The sequence below is a fragment of the Aspergillus steynii genome, assembly GCF_002849105.1.
Source record: "Aspergillus steynii IBT 23096 chromosome Unknown P170scaffold_5, whole genome shotgun sequence".
Taxonomy (NCBI): domain Eukaryota; kingdom Fungi; phylum Ascomycota; class Eurotiomycetes; order Eurotiales; family Aspergillaceae; genus Aspergillus; species Aspergillus steynii.
Window position 1 is genome coordinate 1,682,946 of NW_020194402.1, and position 17,336 is coordinate 1,700,281.

General features: G+C 52.2%; 9 protein-coding genes across 9 annotated transcripts; 5 read left to right on the forward strand and 4 right to left on the reverse strand.

Moving 5' to 3' along the window:
- Window positions 1-117: 117 nt before the first annotated feature.
- On the reverse strand, window positions 118-2,425 carry P170DRAFT_386160 (uncharacterized protein). The gene is made up of 7 exons (XM_024845757.1): window positions 2,176-2,425; window positions 1,881-2,108; window positions 1,693-1,817; window positions 1,556-1,600; window positions 1,349-1,496; window positions 377-1,299; window positions 118-321 (listed from the first exon to the last, which is right to left on the reverse strand). The coding sequence occupies exons 1-7, from the start codon at window positions 2,310-2,312 to the stop codon at window positions 278-280; spliced, it is 1,650 nt and encodes a 549-aa protein (XP_024703319.1). The 5' UTR covers window positions 2,313-2,425; the 3' UTR covers window positions 118-277.
- A 229-nt stretch (window positions 2,426-2,654) lies between these two features.
- Window positions 2,655-4,406, forward strand: P170DRAFT_497038 (putative DNA repair protein rad9; the record flags this gene model as incomplete). The annotated part of the gene is made up of 7 exons (XM_024854104.1): window positions 2,655-2,768; window positions 2,834-2,992; window positions 3,044-3,179; window positions 3,236-3,451; window positions 3,498-4,102; window positions 4,159-4,278; window positions 4,328-4,406. The coding sequence occupies 7 exons, from the start codon at window positions 2,655-2,657 to the stop codon at window positions 4,352-4,354; spliced, it is 1,377 nt and encodes a 458-aa protein (XP_024703320.1). The 3' UTR covers window positions 4,355-4,406.
- Window positions 4,407-4,453: 47 nt separating this feature from the next.
- Window positions 4,454-5,608, reverse strand: P170DRAFT_361629 (RCC1 domain-containing protein; the record flags this gene model as incomplete). Its single annotated transcript, XM_024844478.1, has 1 exon — window positions 4,454-5,608. The coding sequence occupies one exon, from the start codon at window positions 5,606-5,608 to the stop codon at window positions 4,454-4,456; it is 1,155 nt and encodes a 384-aa protein (XP_024703321.1).
- A 331-nt stretch (window positions 5,609-5,939) lies between these two features.
- Window positions 5,940-8,479, reverse strand: P170DRAFT_203115 (putative MFS phosphate transporter). The gene is made up of 4 exons (XM_024842773.1): window positions 8,074-8,479; window positions 7,836-8,003; window positions 7,613-7,755; window positions 5,940-7,538 (listed from the first exon to the last, which is right to left on the reverse strand). The coding sequence occupies exons 1-4, from the start codon at window positions 8,388-8,390 to the stop codon at window positions 6,169-6,171; spliced, it is 1,998 nt and encodes a 665-aa protein (XP_024703322.1). The 5' UTR covers window positions 8,391-8,479; the 3' UTR covers window positions 5,940-6,168.
- On the reverse strand, window positions 8,480-8,915 carry P170DRAFT_203114 (uncharacterized protein). Its single transcript, XM_024842772.1, has one exon. The coding sequence runs from the start codon at window positions 8,840-8,842 to the stop codon at window positions 8,570-8,572; it is 273 nt and encodes a 90-aa protein (XP_024703323.1). The 5' UTR covers window positions 8,843-8,915; the 3' UTR covers window positions 8,480-8,569.
- Window positions 8,916-9,511: 596 nt separating this feature from the next.
- Window positions 9,512-9,727, forward strand: P170DRAFT_437730 (uncharacterized protein). Its single transcript, XM_024849431.1, has one exon. It carries the CDS (start codon window positions 9,546-9,548, stop codon window positions 9,711-9,713), a length of 168 nt encoding a protein of 55 aa, XP_024703324.1. The 5' UTR covers window positions 9,512-9,545; the 3' UTR covers window positions 9,714-9,727.
- A 259-nt stretch (window positions 9,728-9,986) lies between these two features.
- P170DRAFT_437731 (uncharacterized protein) lies at window positions 9,987-10,362 on the forward strand. The gene has a single exon (XM_024849432.1). The coding sequence runs from the start codon at window positions 10,147-10,149 to the stop codon at window positions 10,315-10,317; it is 171 nt and encodes a 56-aa protein (XP_024703325.1). The 5' UTR covers window positions 9,987-10,146; the 3' UTR covers window positions 10,318-10,362.
- Window positions 10,363-13,759: 3,397 nt separating this feature from the next.
- On the forward strand, window positions 13,760-14,679 carry P170DRAFT_410544 (SUR7/PalI family protein; the record flags this gene model as incomplete). Its single annotated transcript, XM_024846850.1, has 3 exons — window positions 13,760-13,879; window positions 13,931-14,305; window positions 14,371-14,679. The coding sequence occupies 3 exons, from the start codon at window positions 13,760-13,762 to the stop codon at window positions 14,677-14,679; spliced, it is 804 nt and encodes a 267-aa protein (XP_024703326.1).
- Window positions 14,680-15,490: 811 nt separating this feature from the next.
- Window positions 15,491-17,320, forward strand: P170DRAFT_437734 (mannitol-1-phosphate 5-dehydrogenase). Its single transcript, XM_024849433.1, has one exon. The coding sequence runs from the start codon at window positions 15,882-15,884 to the stop codon at window positions 17,046-17,048; it is 1,167 nt and encodes a 388-aa protein (XP_024703327.1). The 5' UTR covers window positions 15,491-15,881; the 3' UTR covers window positions 17,049-17,320.
- The last annotated feature ends 16 nt before the right edge of the window (window positions 17,321-17,336 follow it).

Sequence of the window (17,336 nt, forward strand, 5' to 3'; positions counted from 1 at the left end):
CGCCAATCCCCGTTAAGTGGTTTTTTGCCGCCGTCAGCATCGCTCTTTTACTATTTTATTATGGCTGCCGACGAGGTATTTACTGTCCTACTGCAGATCTTGAATAGATTACCTCTGCATCAGTTTGATTCGGTTTCATTTTCTTTCCAGAACCAATCATTGCTCCTTTTCTCTCCTCACTAGAAAAACCCGCGTGGGCTTCTGACGAACTACTTAGATTACCGAAATAGGAACAATTAACAGACACTCGTTTCTCCCAGGCGCCATTACTGGCCAATTAATCCGACATTTCAGCGTCGGAGTCCATGTCACTGAATTCCTCTGCGTTCGGTTCATTAGCAATGATTGGGAGAATGTCAGGATAGACGCAACTAACCTTGTGCTAAACCAAAATCAAACGACCCATCCAGCTTGGTCTTCAGAGTCTCGCGGATTACAGTTTGCGCTTCTTCGGTGATATTCGCATCTGTGGTGGCGTTTAAGATCGACAAGCTGAACCCGTGATTGCCCGGTCCTAGGCGCGAGATGAAGTCGAGGATCCCGCGAGACGTGAACTCGCTCAGGGCGTGGATGACGAGGCTCCGAAGATTGGGGAGACACTGGAACGATTTCCACACCTCGTCGTTCAGGTAGTCGCCGCTGATCCATAGTCGGTTCAAGTGGGGGAGAAACGGAGTCAATACTGCAATATGGTTGAGCGAGAAGCCATCGGAAATGTCCTTGAGTTCAAGCTCTTCCAGATTGTTCAGCTGCAAGAGTGCTTGCACAAATACTTCGTTTTCGATGTAGTTTTCAGTTGATTCTCCGCGGAGATAGAGGCTTCGTAGAGACTGTTGTGAGCCAAGAGCCTCGTGGAAAGCTCGACTTTGAGACATTATGTAACCCTCCAACGAGAGACTGGACAGTTGAAACCCGTCTTCAGTGAGGACCTGCGACAGCAGGTTCGGATCGTCAACGAACTTCCGGAGATCAAGGCGCTTCAATGCTTTGCAACTGCGTATCCATTCAGCAACGCGCGTTATGATGGAATAGAACTCGTCGGTTTTGGCTGTGGGGATTGAGTCCGTTAGGACCAAGACCTCCAGCTCTGGTGGTGCTGCCAATGTGGGAAGTTCCGCGATCGCTTCGATGGACAAGCTTGTGAGCTTCAGTTCTCTTAGAGAATCTAGGTGGCATCCCAACGCCTTGATCGAGCGCGGGCCTAAATGAGAGTAACTGAATACTTCGAAATACTCCAGGGTGTTGGGGCTCAATTCATTCAGGAACTCCTCGCAGTCGGTCTCGGCAGTCTTGGACGCCCTGATCACAATTAGCAAATCATATGTTAGGAGGTCCCATGATAGCATACCATCCGTAAATTGTGAGTTGCTTGAAGTCAGGACAATGGGCACGGAGTTTATCACCCGCATGGTCTGTTAGAGCGGCCCCAGACCAGACGGACAAGGTTCGCAACAACGGCAGACGTTCGAGCCATTCGACTAATGTAGATGATGAAACTATAGCACTAGTATTTAGAGACGAGTTTCTTCATGTATCTGAGGTCTGAATGGCTTACTGTTGCAGGACATTCCTCGTATCGATGTTGCTCTCTCGACGATCGCTACAGTAGTAGTCAGACTTTACTCCGTACAGCCATTCGAAAACGACGCAGCCCCTTTTAATCTATGCAAGGACATATACGGATGTACTTACCCCCACCAAGCTTGGTCATGATCCATTCATTGTCGGGAAAAATCCTCGAGGAACGAAGTCGCTTGCTCCCTTTGGACGAATAGTCTTTGGACACGAAATCCAGTACTTCAGGGGTGAAGAAATCCCTATAACACATTCAGCATCCCAGGCACTAGACTTTCTCGCACATAAGCAAGAAGCTTCCTTACTGTTTGATCTTCCCGGTAAACCCCGAGTCTTTCAGAAGATAATCCAGATCATCGAGATCCAAATAGCGGATATAACTATAGTAAGGCAGATAAGTCTGGCCGAACGTAGACAGCACGATTGAACGCCACATAAGCGCCCATTTGCGAGCCAGCGTCGGCGCCGGTCTCCGGTTTCTCAACTGCTCGTCATCGGTTCCTCCGCTTCTTACTGGCGAGGTGTTATACAATCTAGCGTCGTCGCCGACAATGTCAGCAAGAAAGTTCACACCCACAAGGTAGGAGCTTAAACCCTCACTTGTATAGAGATGTCAATGCAAACTCAGTAAAGCATTTTGACGAGAGAGCACATTGGTACAGGCTGTTGTAGTCCTTCTCATCTCCGAGGATATCCAGAATCATATAGAGAACATCCCCAGGCAGGACGAGCGTCATTTTGACTGGAAAATGTTCTTTTACCCGTCCCAAAGCAGAGTGCTTGCAGGACCAGGACGTGTCATTTACACGTAAATATCTCAATTCTGAGTGATTCCGACACGATGCTTCGTCCACCGCGAGGTTCTGGGAAGGCGCTGACGCTTGGAAGAGGCAGCGCCTTACATCCAGCTCGATTATGTAAGCACGCGTCGTGTTTGGCCGCTGACGTGAACCGGCCAATGCATCCCCGGGAATCAACCACGGCCATTTATACTTCTTGCTTGGACATTATCTGCTTGGGTTTTGGCGAGATTTGATTTCCGGAGACGATTGAGGCTATAATCACGTTAAGGAGGAGCCATGACAACCCTCTCTTTTGCACTTGCGCCCCAGGCGTTAATCCAGCTGCATGATGCTCTGATATGCCTGTCCAAGTTCGACGAAACCGTTGTGATGGAGGCGGAATACGATCTTGTGGGTTTCTCTTGGACTATTAAAATGGTGGAGGGAATATGGTGCGGCTGACGATTGACATCCAGCTTCGTCTGAGTGTTCTCAATTCCACAAAAACAAGCTATTCTGCCTTTGCGCTAGACGCAAACCGCTTTTTCCAGGATTACTCGTTTGGGGTCCTGCGAGATGCCAATTCAGCCAGGAACAGGCAACCCAATAAGTTCTGCTGCCAGGTGTACTTGAAAGTGAGGACAATCCAGGCTTGCCAACAATTTTCTGGCTAACATTGACCACAGGCCCTGCTCTCTGTGTTCAAGGGTAGAATGGGTGGACGTAACAAGGACACTGCAGTAGAGCGCTGCGAGGTCGATCTATACGAGGACTACGACACTGCGGAATGTCGACTAATTATCAAGATGATTTGTGGGCTTGGTGCGTGTCTGTGGAGTTTGTGTCATCCACTGGTTTCGAGTACTGACGACCTATAGGTGTGATAAAATCCTACAAACTCACATATGAACCGACTACTGCCCAACATGCCGTTTTTGACAGGTCTAAAACGACAAACGAGTGGAGCATTGAGCCTAGGTTTCTTAGAGAGATCACCGATCATTTTAGTCCGTCTGCAGAACAACTAGATATCTATTCCGAAGCTGGGAAAGTTATATTTACAAGTTTCACGACAAAAATTGCCGAAGGAAAAGGTGTGTTGTTCTCAAAGGGTGAATTGAGCCAGGCTAACTTGGGCAGAGGTTCTCAAGCAACCGGTGCACACATCGGTTGCCATCGACAAAAAGGATTTCAGTCATTTCTTGGCCCAAGACGGTATACACCTTGCAATTAGCCTGAAAGATTTTAAAGCCGTGATCGCCCATGCCGAGACAGCAGGTGCAATCATCACTGCCCGATACACTCGACCCTCTCGGCCAATGCAGCTCGCGTACGATCTCGAGGGCCATAGGTCTGAATTCACCCTGATGACAACGGGTGATCCAGGCGCAGATGATGGTCCAGACTCTTCGCGCCCCCAGGAGTTGTCGGCGAGGCAAACGCCTGCCCCTATACAATCCAACACAAGCCGGCCGTCCCAGCCGCGTCCAAGCAGTAGAGCCACGGATGTGAGGCAGATGCCTCCCCCGACTTCTCGCAGTCGATCTATTCGGCCACTCACGGGGACTTCTGCCCGCAATACCCAAACGCAACCACAGACACAATCCGAGACTCAGCCACCACCAGCATCGATCAACTTTGAAAGTCTCTTTGTGCCGGCGGATGATGACGGGCAGTGGGATGTCCCTAACGACGAGGAAGAAGAAACAGAAGACGTGTTGGGCTGGGACGCAATGGGCGACCAGGTTCGTGCATCAAAAGTAATAATCCGCGTGAACGATTTTGCTAACGGAGACAATAGGATATTGACGGTCTCGGCCAGCGTTTGCGGGATACTCAGCCCAGTATGCAACGAGGCGATCAAGCGACAACAAACGAGGAAGAAGAGATGGGCATTCCTCCAACACAGCGCATGTCACAGGTAAGACAATTGCTCCCGTTTGTATCCTGGCTCAACTGACACCCCATAGCTTCATGGTCTCGGTCTTTTCGACTGAGTAAGATCGCCCGGCTTTCTGATCTTAGCGGTGCTATGCAGCCGGTGGTTATCGCTGGGGCAGCAACAGGACCCGCGGAGAGAAACAGGGAAGACAACATCACCTGCTAGTAATGATCCAGCTAGTGGCACACCCCGCCCCGATCCCAACAACTGCGGAGTTATCCTCAGCCGGCAAAGGGATTCGCTTATACTCTCCCTTGACATTCCCCTGTGCATCAGTGTCCGGACCGCAGTTGCCATGCTCCCCCCAGCCAAACGCCACCACGCTCCGATCATCAAGGAGCGCCAGTGCATGTTCACTTCCAACAGCAATTTCCCTCGATACGGGTAAATCGACAGGCGGAAGCTGGCCGCGATCATTCCGGCCCCAGCACACAATCGAAGAGTCTTTCTGATGTACATAAATCCCATGCCAACTAGCATAAACACCACGATACCCTTCCAACGCACTCGGCGCCGGAACCCCAGATAGAATATTCCACTTATCACCCGACGACCCCAGCACTGCAAACTGCCCCGTGGCCTGGTCCCCAGTCACCACTGTAAATTCACGACCACAGGCCACATCCCCAGTCGCCACGAAAGGCACGTTATCGATCTTCACCGGCGACCAGGCGATCTTCGACGCGACGGCCGATCCCCCCAGCTGGCCTTTCCTCGCCCCTCCCCATCCATACACCTCCCCGTTCGACAGCACAGCAACCGTATGTCCCATGCTGCTGGCAATCCCCTGAATCTTCGTCCCCGGGGGCGGGAAATCCGGGATCCTCGTCGCGGCCGGCGCCCGTGCACACTCCGGCCCGAGTCCCAGTTCCCCTTTGGCTCCGGATCCCAGCACGAACACGGCGTCGCGGTCGCGGTCCTCCTCTCCGCCGCTCGACGGCACGAGAAAGGTGGCTTCCCAGGTCGCCGAGATCCCCTTGAACGTGTCATACGACCGCCCCGTCGACGTGTCGTTGACAATCACCTGCCGAAAGCTGAACAGTGGGTCGGGGGAGGGGCTCTGTCCGCATCTCCCGTCCTCGTTGCACCCAGCAGCGTAGACCGCTCCGTTGGCGAACAGCACTAGAGTGTGGTTACCACCCGCGACAATACGCTGAATGCCGGTCTCAGGTAGGCTTCTGTCGGGGGTAGACGATGAGCGGGTTGATGCTTGCTCGTCAAACAGGCACGGTGCGGGGACCGAGACATCTTCAACGTGACCGATACCCAGCTGGCCAGATCCGTTGGAGCCGAACGAGAAAAGAGGCATTCTTCGATAGTGAAACAAAGTTCGATCCACCAATTTGTTGTCTTTTCCCCCTCACTTTTCCTCACGGGACTTCGAGTGCTGCCAAGCTTCTCCGACCTTCGAGAAACCTGGTTTCCACCGCCTACCGAATCAGAGGCGGCCCACTCGTGATCACTTGCCTCGGTCCGGAAACGGCCTGCTTAGCGGAACCACGGTCTCTCGCACCACGGAATTAGCTCGGGACAGCTGACCCGGCTGCAAATCCCGGTGAGATGATTCATGATTGCTACGGTGGTGGATCTGGTTTCCACTCGGGAATGATTTAATGGGTTTTTACTGAAAAAGGCAAAGAGCTCGTTAGAGTATGTAACATTAATCAAGTTTCTATATACTTCGGTGGGTATTCGTAGCCTGTGTACAGAACTTCTCCGCAATAAAGATAAGAAGGCTAAAATATGGATGCATGTACAACGAGCACGCAATTCATCATGCAAAGTCGCCTCGTCAAAGTGATAAAAAAATAAATAGGAAGGGTCAATATTATAATGCGAGAAGGGTATTGGGAAGATGAGATGCTGTGCTTATTTTTCGGACTTTTCGTTGAAGGAATCGGATGAATCGCCGTCCTGTGCGGCGGGAGGGAGGGCGAAATTATCTGACTTGGCGGTTTGCTCCATGGGTCGGAACATCGGGCTCGTGCGATGGAAGTAGGCGTGGACATGGCCTTCCAAAAGACTGTCGTCCGTGTCCATCTCGAGCTCCTCGCCCTTGTTCTGTTCGGCGACCTTGCGGGACATCGCGGTCTCCCACTCGGCACGGTACTCTTCCACCTTGCTCTTGTAATCCGCCTCGGCGTCGTAGTGCTTGCCCTTGCCGGTGATCCGCTCCCAGATAGACAGGTGCTTGGAGTGAACGGCCGGGCCATGATATTCATGTTCACGGCCGTCACGAATGTACGTCCAGCGACGCTCCTGCTCCTTCAGGTCAAGTCCGGTGGTATCGGGGAGGAAGATCAGAGTCAAGACCATTCCGGCGAGACCGAACCAGGGAACCACGTAGAACTTGGTTTGCGTGTCGATGTAATTGTAGAGGACAGATGCCAAGAGCGCTCCCGACTTACCAGCAGCCGCAGAGAGGCCGTGGGCCGTGGCACGAATGGGCGTCGGGAAGACCTCGGCGGCAACCAAGAAAGTCACCGAGTTGGGGCCGAACTGGTTAAAGAAGGAGCTCAGGAAGTACATGGCTTGGAACTCATGGATGTGCTCCGGCGAAGTGTAGTATTCATAGTTGAAAGCGGGAACGATGAAAAGGATGAAGCACATCATGAATCCGATCATCTGCATCCACTTGCGGCCGTAAAGCTTGTTGTCGATGAGGAACGAGGCGCAGTAGTAGCCGACCAGCGACACGCCAACGTTGACCAAGTTCCAAAGCCAGGTGGGCATGATGGAATCGGAAGCGGGGCTGATGACCTTGATAAATTCGGACTGGAACAGCTTGTTACCGTAGAAGAAGACATCGTTGGCAAACCAGCCACCAGCAGTCGCCAGGATACGGAATCCAAAATGGTGGAAAGTCAAACGGAGCGAGTTGAAGTCGTAGCCGGTAACAGACGCCTTCTTCTTGGCGGAGGCCAGCTGCTTACTAGCGGCCTTCATGTGGTAGGCACGGTAGTAGACCAGCCACAACGTACCAACGGCGGGGATGGCGAAGGAAATTCGGTAAGTCCATTGGGCGGACACGGAGGAGTAGGGCGGGTTACCACTGCCGTGGTGGAAGCACAGCAGCAGAATGATGAGCAGAACCTGGTTGAAAAACTGACCCCAGCCCTGCATCAAAAAGGCACTAGTGACTTTTCGGCCACGGTGCAGACGATCTTCTTTAGTCGAGACTTTTCCGGAACCAACGGCATTCTCCATGCCACTCGTCGCGGTCATGGGATATTCACCACCTATGGAATCATCGTGTCAGACCCGAAATTAAAATCGCCGGTTTTTTTTTTTGGTCCACGGGATGAGGACTTACCAACACCGATGCCGTAAAAGAACAACGACCAGGCATAACAGATGACCCAGCCATTCTGGGTGACACCCCAGGCGGCGGTCAGCATCAGCAACCCGATAAACATGATTGCCGCGTCCTGAATCAGACCCCATCGTCGGCCGAGCCTGATTGTCGTATTAGAAAATAAAGTTCGCAGGAAAAGTGATTAAGCTTCTCAGCCCGTTTCCTGATAGGGAAGCCGTACCAGTCGCCCAGAATTCCAACCAAGATTTGTCCCACTATAATACCGCAGATTTCAAGATAGTCGATGGCATCCAGCCAGTGGGCATTGCAGATCTCCTTGTCATCCCAGCACGATTTGAAGGCAGCCTGGAAGAGGGGTTTCAGGTTTCCGATCGAGAAGAGCACGTAACTAGAGACGCGATCCGTTAGCTTCCTCTCTCACTCTCCAATGGGTCGCCCAAGGACATCCGAGCACTTACCCCTCCAGACCCAATCCCGCCCCAGGAAGCACCATGTTCCGAAAATAGTAAGAGATGGGGGACAGGGGATCCTGCTTGGTCATCTCCCATATCGAGCCCAGCTCGCGCTTGGCTTCCCCGGCGTCGTAGGAGCCCACAAACTTGACGCGGCGGAAGAACGACAGATCCGCCCAGTAGGTGCCGTCCGGGGTGTAGCTGTCTTCGGGACGAATCAGAGCGTCAAAGGCGCCCTTCTCGTTGATGTCCATGTTCTCGAGAGGCTGATGGGTCCCCGACATGTCGGGCCCGTGAGGAGCACGAGGGCCAAAGTCGGTCATTGTGTGGTCGACTGCTGAAGCGCTGGAGCACCGACGATCCGACAAGTACCTCTTGGCCTGCAAGGCAAGGGAATTAGAGGCGGGAGTGGACGCGCTTGGTATCCCTCAGGATGACCGTTCGTCAGGAGAGTTGTGGAAGGCGTCACACACAATGTCAGCCAAGTCGGACAAGGTTGGTATCAACTTATATGAAGACGGGCGATGGCAGAAGAAAAATCTCTGGGCGGAGGCGGACGAGAGCCAGCGGGCCTACAGGCTCCAGGCACATGCCGAAATCCCGCCTTATGATAAGTCGACGCAGGTGTGGTTAGATCCAGTGTAGGGCCAGGATCCACGGGCGAAGGAATCATGTCAGTGGTAGTTGGCGGGCGAGCAACTCCATTGCCCAGACCAAGGAACAGCAGCCACAGTGACCGACTGGTGTTAGTGGGTGGGATTGCGGTGGCTCTCATTTGTCAATCGACTCCATTTCGACCGGAGGAAGTGGGTGTGGTGGTTCAAGCCGGAATTGTCACGAAAAGGGTTTTTGGTTTTTTGATTTTTTTTTTTTTTTTTTTTTTTTTTTTTTTTTTTTTCTTTTACTCCGTAGTTTATTTAATTTTTTTTTTTGCCATCGGGGCCGTCGGAGGACTCCGCAGGCAGTAGTCGCCCTGTCTAGTGCGGGCGCGGCGGAACCGCCTCATTACCAGTGCGGAAGGCGGGACGATTGTTCACCTCCCAACTTCCGCTGCCGGCCAATGAAGAGCGCACGTGGCGGCAGAATCTGAACCCGATCGTCATGACCGCCTTCTAGAAGCAGATCCCTCTCCACCCATTAGCCAATCGAATTCTCCGTCGCCGCACGAGCAGCGACCGCCCGCTCAGCCACGGAGATTCGACTCGCCCAGCAAAGTGAGAGGGAGAAAGACGGGCTCACGGAAGGCCAACAACGCAATTCTCCGGGGAATCTCCAACACGAAGAGGGGCAGCGACAAGTGCCCATGCAGGATTACAGATTACACCGAGTGTGACGGTGCGTCCCCGGGCTGCGTAGCAAACGGTGGCAGGGATGAGATCTCGACTCCGCATTAGCCCCGTCCTCCGTACCACCTCCTGCTACTTCCGACCGAGTGCGACATCGAAGACAGGGAACATACCTTATCCAGTTCCAGTTGCATGGCCCAAGAGGGTAACTGGGCATGTGCCTCCTCGATCTGCCTGTCTCCCCCTCCGAACGTGGTTGCATGCAAGGGAGTCCGTCAAGGCTGGCTTTTGGTCGGTCTGATGATATCATCCGGTCGAGCCCTCGTTCGCATTCTACTCCGTACATGGTTCCAGGGCTGATCACGGAACCTCCGTTGATTTTTTTTTGTTTTATTTTTTCCCTTCTATCCTAGGTTCCGAGTACTTCCCCTCCCTCTTCTCCCCTCGTTGACGGGCCGTAAACTCGTGGTGCAGTCCGATGCTGGCATTGGCCGGCGGCATGGCATCTTGGCGTTCGAGCGATGCGCCCGCAGCCAGTCAAGTGTCGCGCTGCGATCACGTTCCTCCAGGGTCGTCGTAAGTGCGGAGATCGCTACCGCCTACTACCGGGTGGGCACTAAACGAAGGAAGCAGCCTACTCCGTACGGGGGAGATTTGAACGTCGATTAGCATTTGCCCGCGCAGAAGTTGTTTGGTTAGTGTTCCAGAGTTGCGATTAAGGGCGTACCCACTCGCATGCCACATGGATGCATGGTCGGCAGCAAGGAGGTAGGTCATCACATGGGCCACCCTCATGGCCAACTACTCGCTATCAAGGCCGTTCATTCCTCCTGGATCTGGCTGGATCCTGCTGGGTCCTGCTAAAGGGAGACGGCATTTCGCTTTGTTACACTCGCCCGAACCCATAACAACGGCTAGGTCCAGGATGCTCGGTCCTGTACAACTCCGAGTCCAAACGGCGTAGAGCCGCGGGTCTAGATTCCGGTGTTATGGCCCCTGCTGGTTCGATTATCACTGTTGATCCAAATATTATTATCAACCCATCCGGTCCCGGTGGCAGCATCAGGATGCCCAAGTTCCACATCTCGGAAATCACCGGTCCTATGTTTAGGCTGTACTGCGTATGGCCTCATTCGGCCGGCATCTAGCACCTCGAACGATGTCATTCCTCGGACAAACCGGCTGACAGTACGACGTTTGAAGTTCAAGATCCCTGGTCATCAATCTAAACTGACTTTGGCCCCTTGATATCCACAAGGTCTTGTACAATGCTTAACGGTGCTTGATGGTAGTCAAGCTCCTTAGCTGACCAGCAGAGGAAGACTAGCAACAAAACGGCGCACGGTGTGAGGCCACAAGGCCGAGCGAGCCCCAGGCATTGGCCAGTCAGTTGAGGCAATGATGATATGTCATGACTCGTGACTCCTTCTCGTGCGTCTTCCCAGTCATCCTGAGCAGTCGAGGCCCACCGCAGAACGGAGTTGCCATCAGACTGGGTTAGATCGGTGAGATGAGCATGCAAGCTCCCTGCATGCGATCGGGATGCAGCAGGCGACCAGATGACTGTCACTGCATGTGGCGCATGTACCTGATGATCCGTGATAACCGACCGGACTTTTTTTGCTTTTGATTTTTTGACTTTTTTGACCGCCCCCTTGAGTCCGTCCTGTTGATTTTGTTTACCTCCCTTTGTCGAAGAGGAAAGCTGGAAATTCCATGGCCGGCTCCAGGCGCCAGCTTTCTCATGACCTCCTTACCTCGACTGAACAACGATTTTTTTTTTTTTTTCACGTCTCGTCAATCGGGGATTTGATCAAGTTGATCAGCCGCCCAGAGATCGCCAGGCCATGATGTGGCATACCCCTTGCCTTCTGCATACACATAAACAGTGGTGAGCCTAGTAGGTCCATGCTGTCCAGGCTTCAGTTGTATGTACAGTCACACCCTGCTGATGTCAATGTGATCTCAAAATCATACAAACGACTGCCTGCATAGGCAATCCGCATGCTATATGCAATCGGCAGCAAGAGCACGGCGACAAGGTTTAACAACTCATACTGAGTTGTTCCCGTCCTACATATCGATGCAGGATCGGCAAGGCGGATTCCTCGAGGTAGCAACCCTACGGCTGCGAGCTTTCAGCCTTGAGGCCCCAGCGAAAATCTTGTTCTATACCTGTCATACTTACTTGGACCGGGACAATGCATATGTAGGTGTGAAATCATAAGTGATATCACATCTCGATATGATCGGCAGAGTTCTAGGAAAGTATTTCACATGAATGTGATCTTGGTATCATGAAGCATGGACAAAAGAATCAAGACTTCTGGTTCTAATCTTGGAATGATGATGCCTAAACATGACTTGGCAACTCAACCAGGCAGTGCCCTCCCGCGAACATCAATTCTCAACAACTGGCATTCCCACTCAGACAGTCAACACCCTTGAAGCTAACAACAGTGCGATATACTATTTTTACTCCTTGGTCGAGGCGCAGCAACTGCAAATATACTTCTTGGTCTATCAATTTGCCTGCTCAAGTTCAAACACCCCCTTCTCTGTTTGCTAAGACTTCAAACAACACAGAATTCTAAAGATAGTCTAGCAAACATTGATCAATTTGGCAGCCTTCAGACGATTATAGAATTTCATCTTAACAATGTTGTCAGTTTCGGACTCGTGATTGCAAGCCAGAGGAACATACCTTTGTTGGCTGACAAGAGAGGGCGTGCCTCGGCAAGTGAACAACTTGTGTGTTTATCAGCAGCTGGAGTAGTCAAACATATCGTATCCCTGTCATGTTTGTTGAAATTAAAAGCCATAGGGCTAGGCGGCAGGGATCGCCTCGCCCCTGGCGTCGTTTGTTAAAGGAGGGCGGTTACTCTCGGCATTGATGCTGCGGCAAAGATTTCGATCAAGTCCAGGGAAAGCGATCGTTATTATGTCGTTTTGATTTTAAACTGAACCAAGCAGCCCGAGGGAATGAAGGAGCTGGCTGTCAACCCTGTTGCTTTCTCTCAGTTGGTTCCGCACAATTCGGGTTTGTCAATGAACACCGACCTTATCTTTTGTTTTATGAGGCTGTAGTGGAATTCTAAGGTGTTGTAGGTGTTGTAGCATATTTGATCTATTTAATACTTTCAATTTGTGGTAGACCTTCCATAGAACACTGTCAGTTCAAGTAAGCATGGACATTCTTAGGAGACGTCTCGGTTGAAGTCCGTTGATTTGAACACCTGGAAGCCCTCGTACACGCACCCACGGAATAGCTTTTTTCTCCCCCCCCCCCCCCAATCTACTTAATTATGTGTTCTAGATAAAACTGAGAATTACAAGCAAGATGTCTATTATATGATAAAGTATTAGTTACTATCAAAAGGTTCTACACATGGCCTAGATACTTAGTCAATTTGCTTTCCCTTGGTGTGAGCTACCCGGGATTGTAATCCAACCCATGTATAACTTACATGTGAACAAAGAGTCTTTCAAATTGCATGCGCTCAAATAGGCTGATCCCATTGCCATGTAAGTCTGAGACATATCAGTAGTACTATGTCGAGGTGAGATCTTGGCTGGTGCATTCAACGGGTATGTGTTTCCAGTATATATATCGCTGTTGCCACCACTACCAGTATTAAACAGAGTAAAGAGAGGATTTAAACCATGTTACTGAATACTAGAGTAGAACGTCAGTTATCTTACTAGAAAACGGTTTGTCAAATAAACGCAATTGCACAATATGCCTAGTTCAGGTAATGATCTATCCCTTCGTGCCGAAATGCGGATGATATTTCCAGGACATACTTGGATCTACTAATGATAGTCCTCGATAGAATCATGGCATTTGGAACACATTCAGAGGAGCTCGCATTAAAGATCATGCAAAATTACCACACATACTTCCACCATGCATGAACTAGGTATCATGTAAGGGCACCTGAGCAAACATCCGAGACTATACCATCCACGCACCAAACCTACATGGAAATCACATAGTAAATCTTGAAGATGGATCGCGAATTGCCCCCGACCCGAGCAGATCCCTTACAGGAGGTAGACCCGGTGCAAGCATACCAGAGGCTGGGACACGCATTCCACCACCCGGCCGGACATACCCAGCATTCTTGCCCGTTGGTGTCTTGCCCACGTGAGGCGAGGCCTGGTGATGCAATGATGTTTTCTGCCACTGGGATTTCTCCCCCGGCCATCGTGCGGAATGCGGGGGTTTTGCGCGGGTGAAGGCCTTTATGTAGAGGGATTGCTCGTCCGTGGTTCTCTTCGTAGAAGATCTGCTCTGTTTTGAATAACTAGGTTTTCGTCAGCCGTTTCTTTTCTTGTCTTTCTTTATTTTTATTATTTATTTTTAATTATTTTAGAGTTATCTGGACCAGAGCAGCAATTTCAAGATGGGCCGTTTGATCGGGCTATTACCCACGGTAGCTGCTTTTGTGGCCTTCATTCTGAGTATACTATGCCTCTTTGCAGGGACACAGAAGAATTTGCTGTCATCGGCCGATATCCTGACGGTTTGCTGGTCTGCCCGAGTGGTGCCTGTGAGGCTGCTGACTGGGTAATAGCTGTATACATCCACCGTTGGAAACGGAACCGAGGCCCATGATTTCTATTCGATACATGTGATGACTTACTGCGAGGGGTTCATGAACTCGAAAGAAGAGAGGAACCTGACGGGATGTTCTAAGCGCTCCATGCTGTTCTCCTTCGACCCGTCGGAAGTGTTGCTAGAAGAGACAGGGAATACCACGTCACTAGACAGACTAGGATGGCCAAGCGCCATCAGCGAAGATTTCCGAGCGTTTAAGATTACCTATCAGAGTTTGGGGGTGTTCTACTGCATCGGAGTGGGACTGGCAGGGTTAGCGATCCTGGTGAGGCTCTTTTTTATGCTTTTCCGAAGGACGAGACAGTCGGCGATAGAGTTGGCATCGTTGTTGGTAAGTTTTAAGGGCGACTGACGTCAGCACTGAGAGATAAGACTGATACCGTGCGTTTCACCCAGATCGGCTTTGTTATGATCAGTATTGCCTCGATCATCACGACGGTGATCATGTTCCAATTTGTGAACCTCGTCAACTACCACGGGGAAGCCTCGGACGTGAGTGCCAAGCACGGCCGGGAATTTTTGGCCATGAGCTGGGCAGCGGCCGGGTTGTTGCTGGTCGGAAGTGTCGCAAGCCTGGCCATGGTTCTGGTCGATCGAGGCCGGGCCGAAGAGGAGCCTCCGTCACCACCTCCACGGCCGGACACACCCAAATCCGAGATGGCCGGCGACGCGGAGTCGATAAAATCGGCGAAGTCGAAGTATTGAGGACCAGTACGGAATGGGCTCCGAATGGAAACAGAAAGAAGGCTAAAACGGCTCCGTGGAAGTGCAGAGAAGAGGGTAGAAATGCCCCGAAGAGCCGAGAGCCCGGGGGAACCAGAGCGTTGTGCAAATAGAAGCGATCGTGAAAATAATAGTTATCTCCTTAGACGGATTGGTGGACCCACCGCGATGCCCGACAGATAGCCTGCCGGACGAGCGTTGATGATCACATTGCGTAGTCGACGATATCTTTTCATCATTTCGCTCGAGTCTGGACTCCATCGTCCTGACTTCATCGATAAGGGATCTAGTCCTCAACCCTGCACCCCAGCACTCCGGGGTATGTCGTCAAAAGCGAAGGGGGCAAAAACTGGGTCAACCGGGAAGTCGACGTCAGGAGTGGAGATTTGGCGACGCGCCCATCAAATGACGACGCCGCATTGCCCGTTGGTCGCACATAAAGATTGCGACTACACTGCTAGAGTCCGTCGGGTGGAGCAGGGTCTGCTATCATGCTATCATAATGACATTGCCTCTGTCTTCGGCATGTCGCAGCCGAATGGGCATTCAGGCGACGGGGTCCATTGTAGGATTGTAGGATTGTGCGAGAGCAGCTGAGACCCCAAACAACATGCGCTCGTCTCTCGAATGAACCGGCAGATGCGGCCGACATCCCGAGGGCAGAGCGAGGGAATTGTCAATGGCGCCGGAACAGTTGAGGCGCGGAACGAACCGGATTGGAAAGTGGCTTGGAATGACCTCTCCATGGGCCAACATCTTGTGATTCCGGCGCTCTGGCCGGACGACAGATGGCCGAGCCACTCGTATTGGGTGCCTGACGGCCGCCAGTGAAATCCCCGGACGGTTGGCAAATCATCGTGAAGGCGTCGTCGTGCCCAATGAGCGGCGTGAGGAAGTCACGATAGTTTGGCAGGTTTGGCAGGTTTGGACTTCTGCCCCTCCCCCACTTGGCCTTCATCGTGCCTTCCGGTTTCTACCTCGTTCCCCCTCTCTTTGTGTCACCTCATATAAACCCCCTCGTCCTCCCTCTCTCCCTCTGCTTTTCTTCTTTCTCTCCAACGTTCACCTCCAGATCGAACTTGCCCATCATCTATCTATCCATCCATCCATCTCCATCTTCTTCTTCCTCTACTTTACTTGCTCTTCCTCTTCTACAACCACTAGCTTCTATCATCCCCTCAGTCATGGCGAAGAAGGCTGTTCAGTTTGGCGGTGGTAACATCGGCCGCGGCTTTGTCGCCGAGTTCCTCCACACTGCTGGATACGAGGTTGTCTTTGTTGATGTCGTCGACAGCGTCATCAACTCCTTGAACGAGTCTAGCTCCTACAACGTGACTGAGATCAGTGAGGAAGGTGAAACCACCAAGACCATCACCAACTACCGTGCCATCAACTCCAAGCACAACGAGAGCGACGTCGTGCAGGAGATTGCCTCCGCCGACGTGGTCACCTGCGCCGTCGGCCCCAACATTCTTAAGTTCATCGCTCCCGTCATCGCCAAGGGTATCGATGCCCGCACCGAGGCGAAGCCCTTGGCGGTCATCGCCTGTGAGAACGCCATCGGCGCCACGGATACCCTGCACGGCTTCATCAAAGAGAACACCAACCCTGACCGTCTCACCTCTCTCTACGACCGCGCGCAGTTCGCCAACTCCGCCATCGATCGCATCGTCCCCAACCAGCCTGCTGATAGTGGACTGAATGTGCGCATCGAGAAATTCTACGAGTGGGTGGTCGAGAAGACTCCCTTCGGCGAGACTGGTCACCCTGACATTCCGGCCATCCACTGGGTCGACAACCTGGAACCCTACATCGAGCGCAAGCTCTTTACCGTCAACACCGGCCATGCCACCACCGCGTACTATGGTTACAACCGCGGCAAGAAGACCATCGCCGAGGCCCTGAGTGACGAGGAGATCCGTAGCATTGTGCACAAGGTCCTTGACGAGACTGCGTCGCTGATCGTGGCCAAGCATGGCATCTCCGAGCAGGAGCAGCAGGAATATGTCAACAAGATTGTGAGCCGGATAAGCAACCCTTACCTCGAGGACCAGGTGGGGCGAGTCGGCCGTGCCCCCGTGCGCAAGCTTTCCCGCAAGGAACGGTTCATCGGCCCTGCGTCGCAGCTCGCCGAGCGCGGTATGTCGTTTGAGAACCTGCTGGGTGCTGCCGAGATGGCGCTGCGCTTCCAGAATGTCCCCGGCGATGAGGAGAGCGTTGAATTGGCTCGCGTTCTCAAGGAAAACAAGGTTGACGGTGCCACCACCCAGCTTACCGGACTGGAAGAAGGTCATCCATTGTATGCCCCTATGCTCGCCCGTGTGCACCAAGTTCAGCAGGAGGCCCAATAAGCAGATCGCACGTTTGGTAAACGCCTCGCGCTTTCGCTCTTGGCCAAGTGCCTTATCGCTTGAGTCCGACGACACGGAGGCGATGTGAACAGGTTGAACCGCAGGACGGAACTCTCACCGCATGGGAAACGGCGAAAATTCGGGTTGGACGGAGCATATGGGATCTCGGAGCAGCATCTTCTTTATGTGTAATGTCGACTTGGGTGCAGGACAGCTGAGTCTAATGAATCACGAGTATGCATTTTACCTGATACGTCCCGCGTATGATTTGCTCTGTTGCCGTAGATC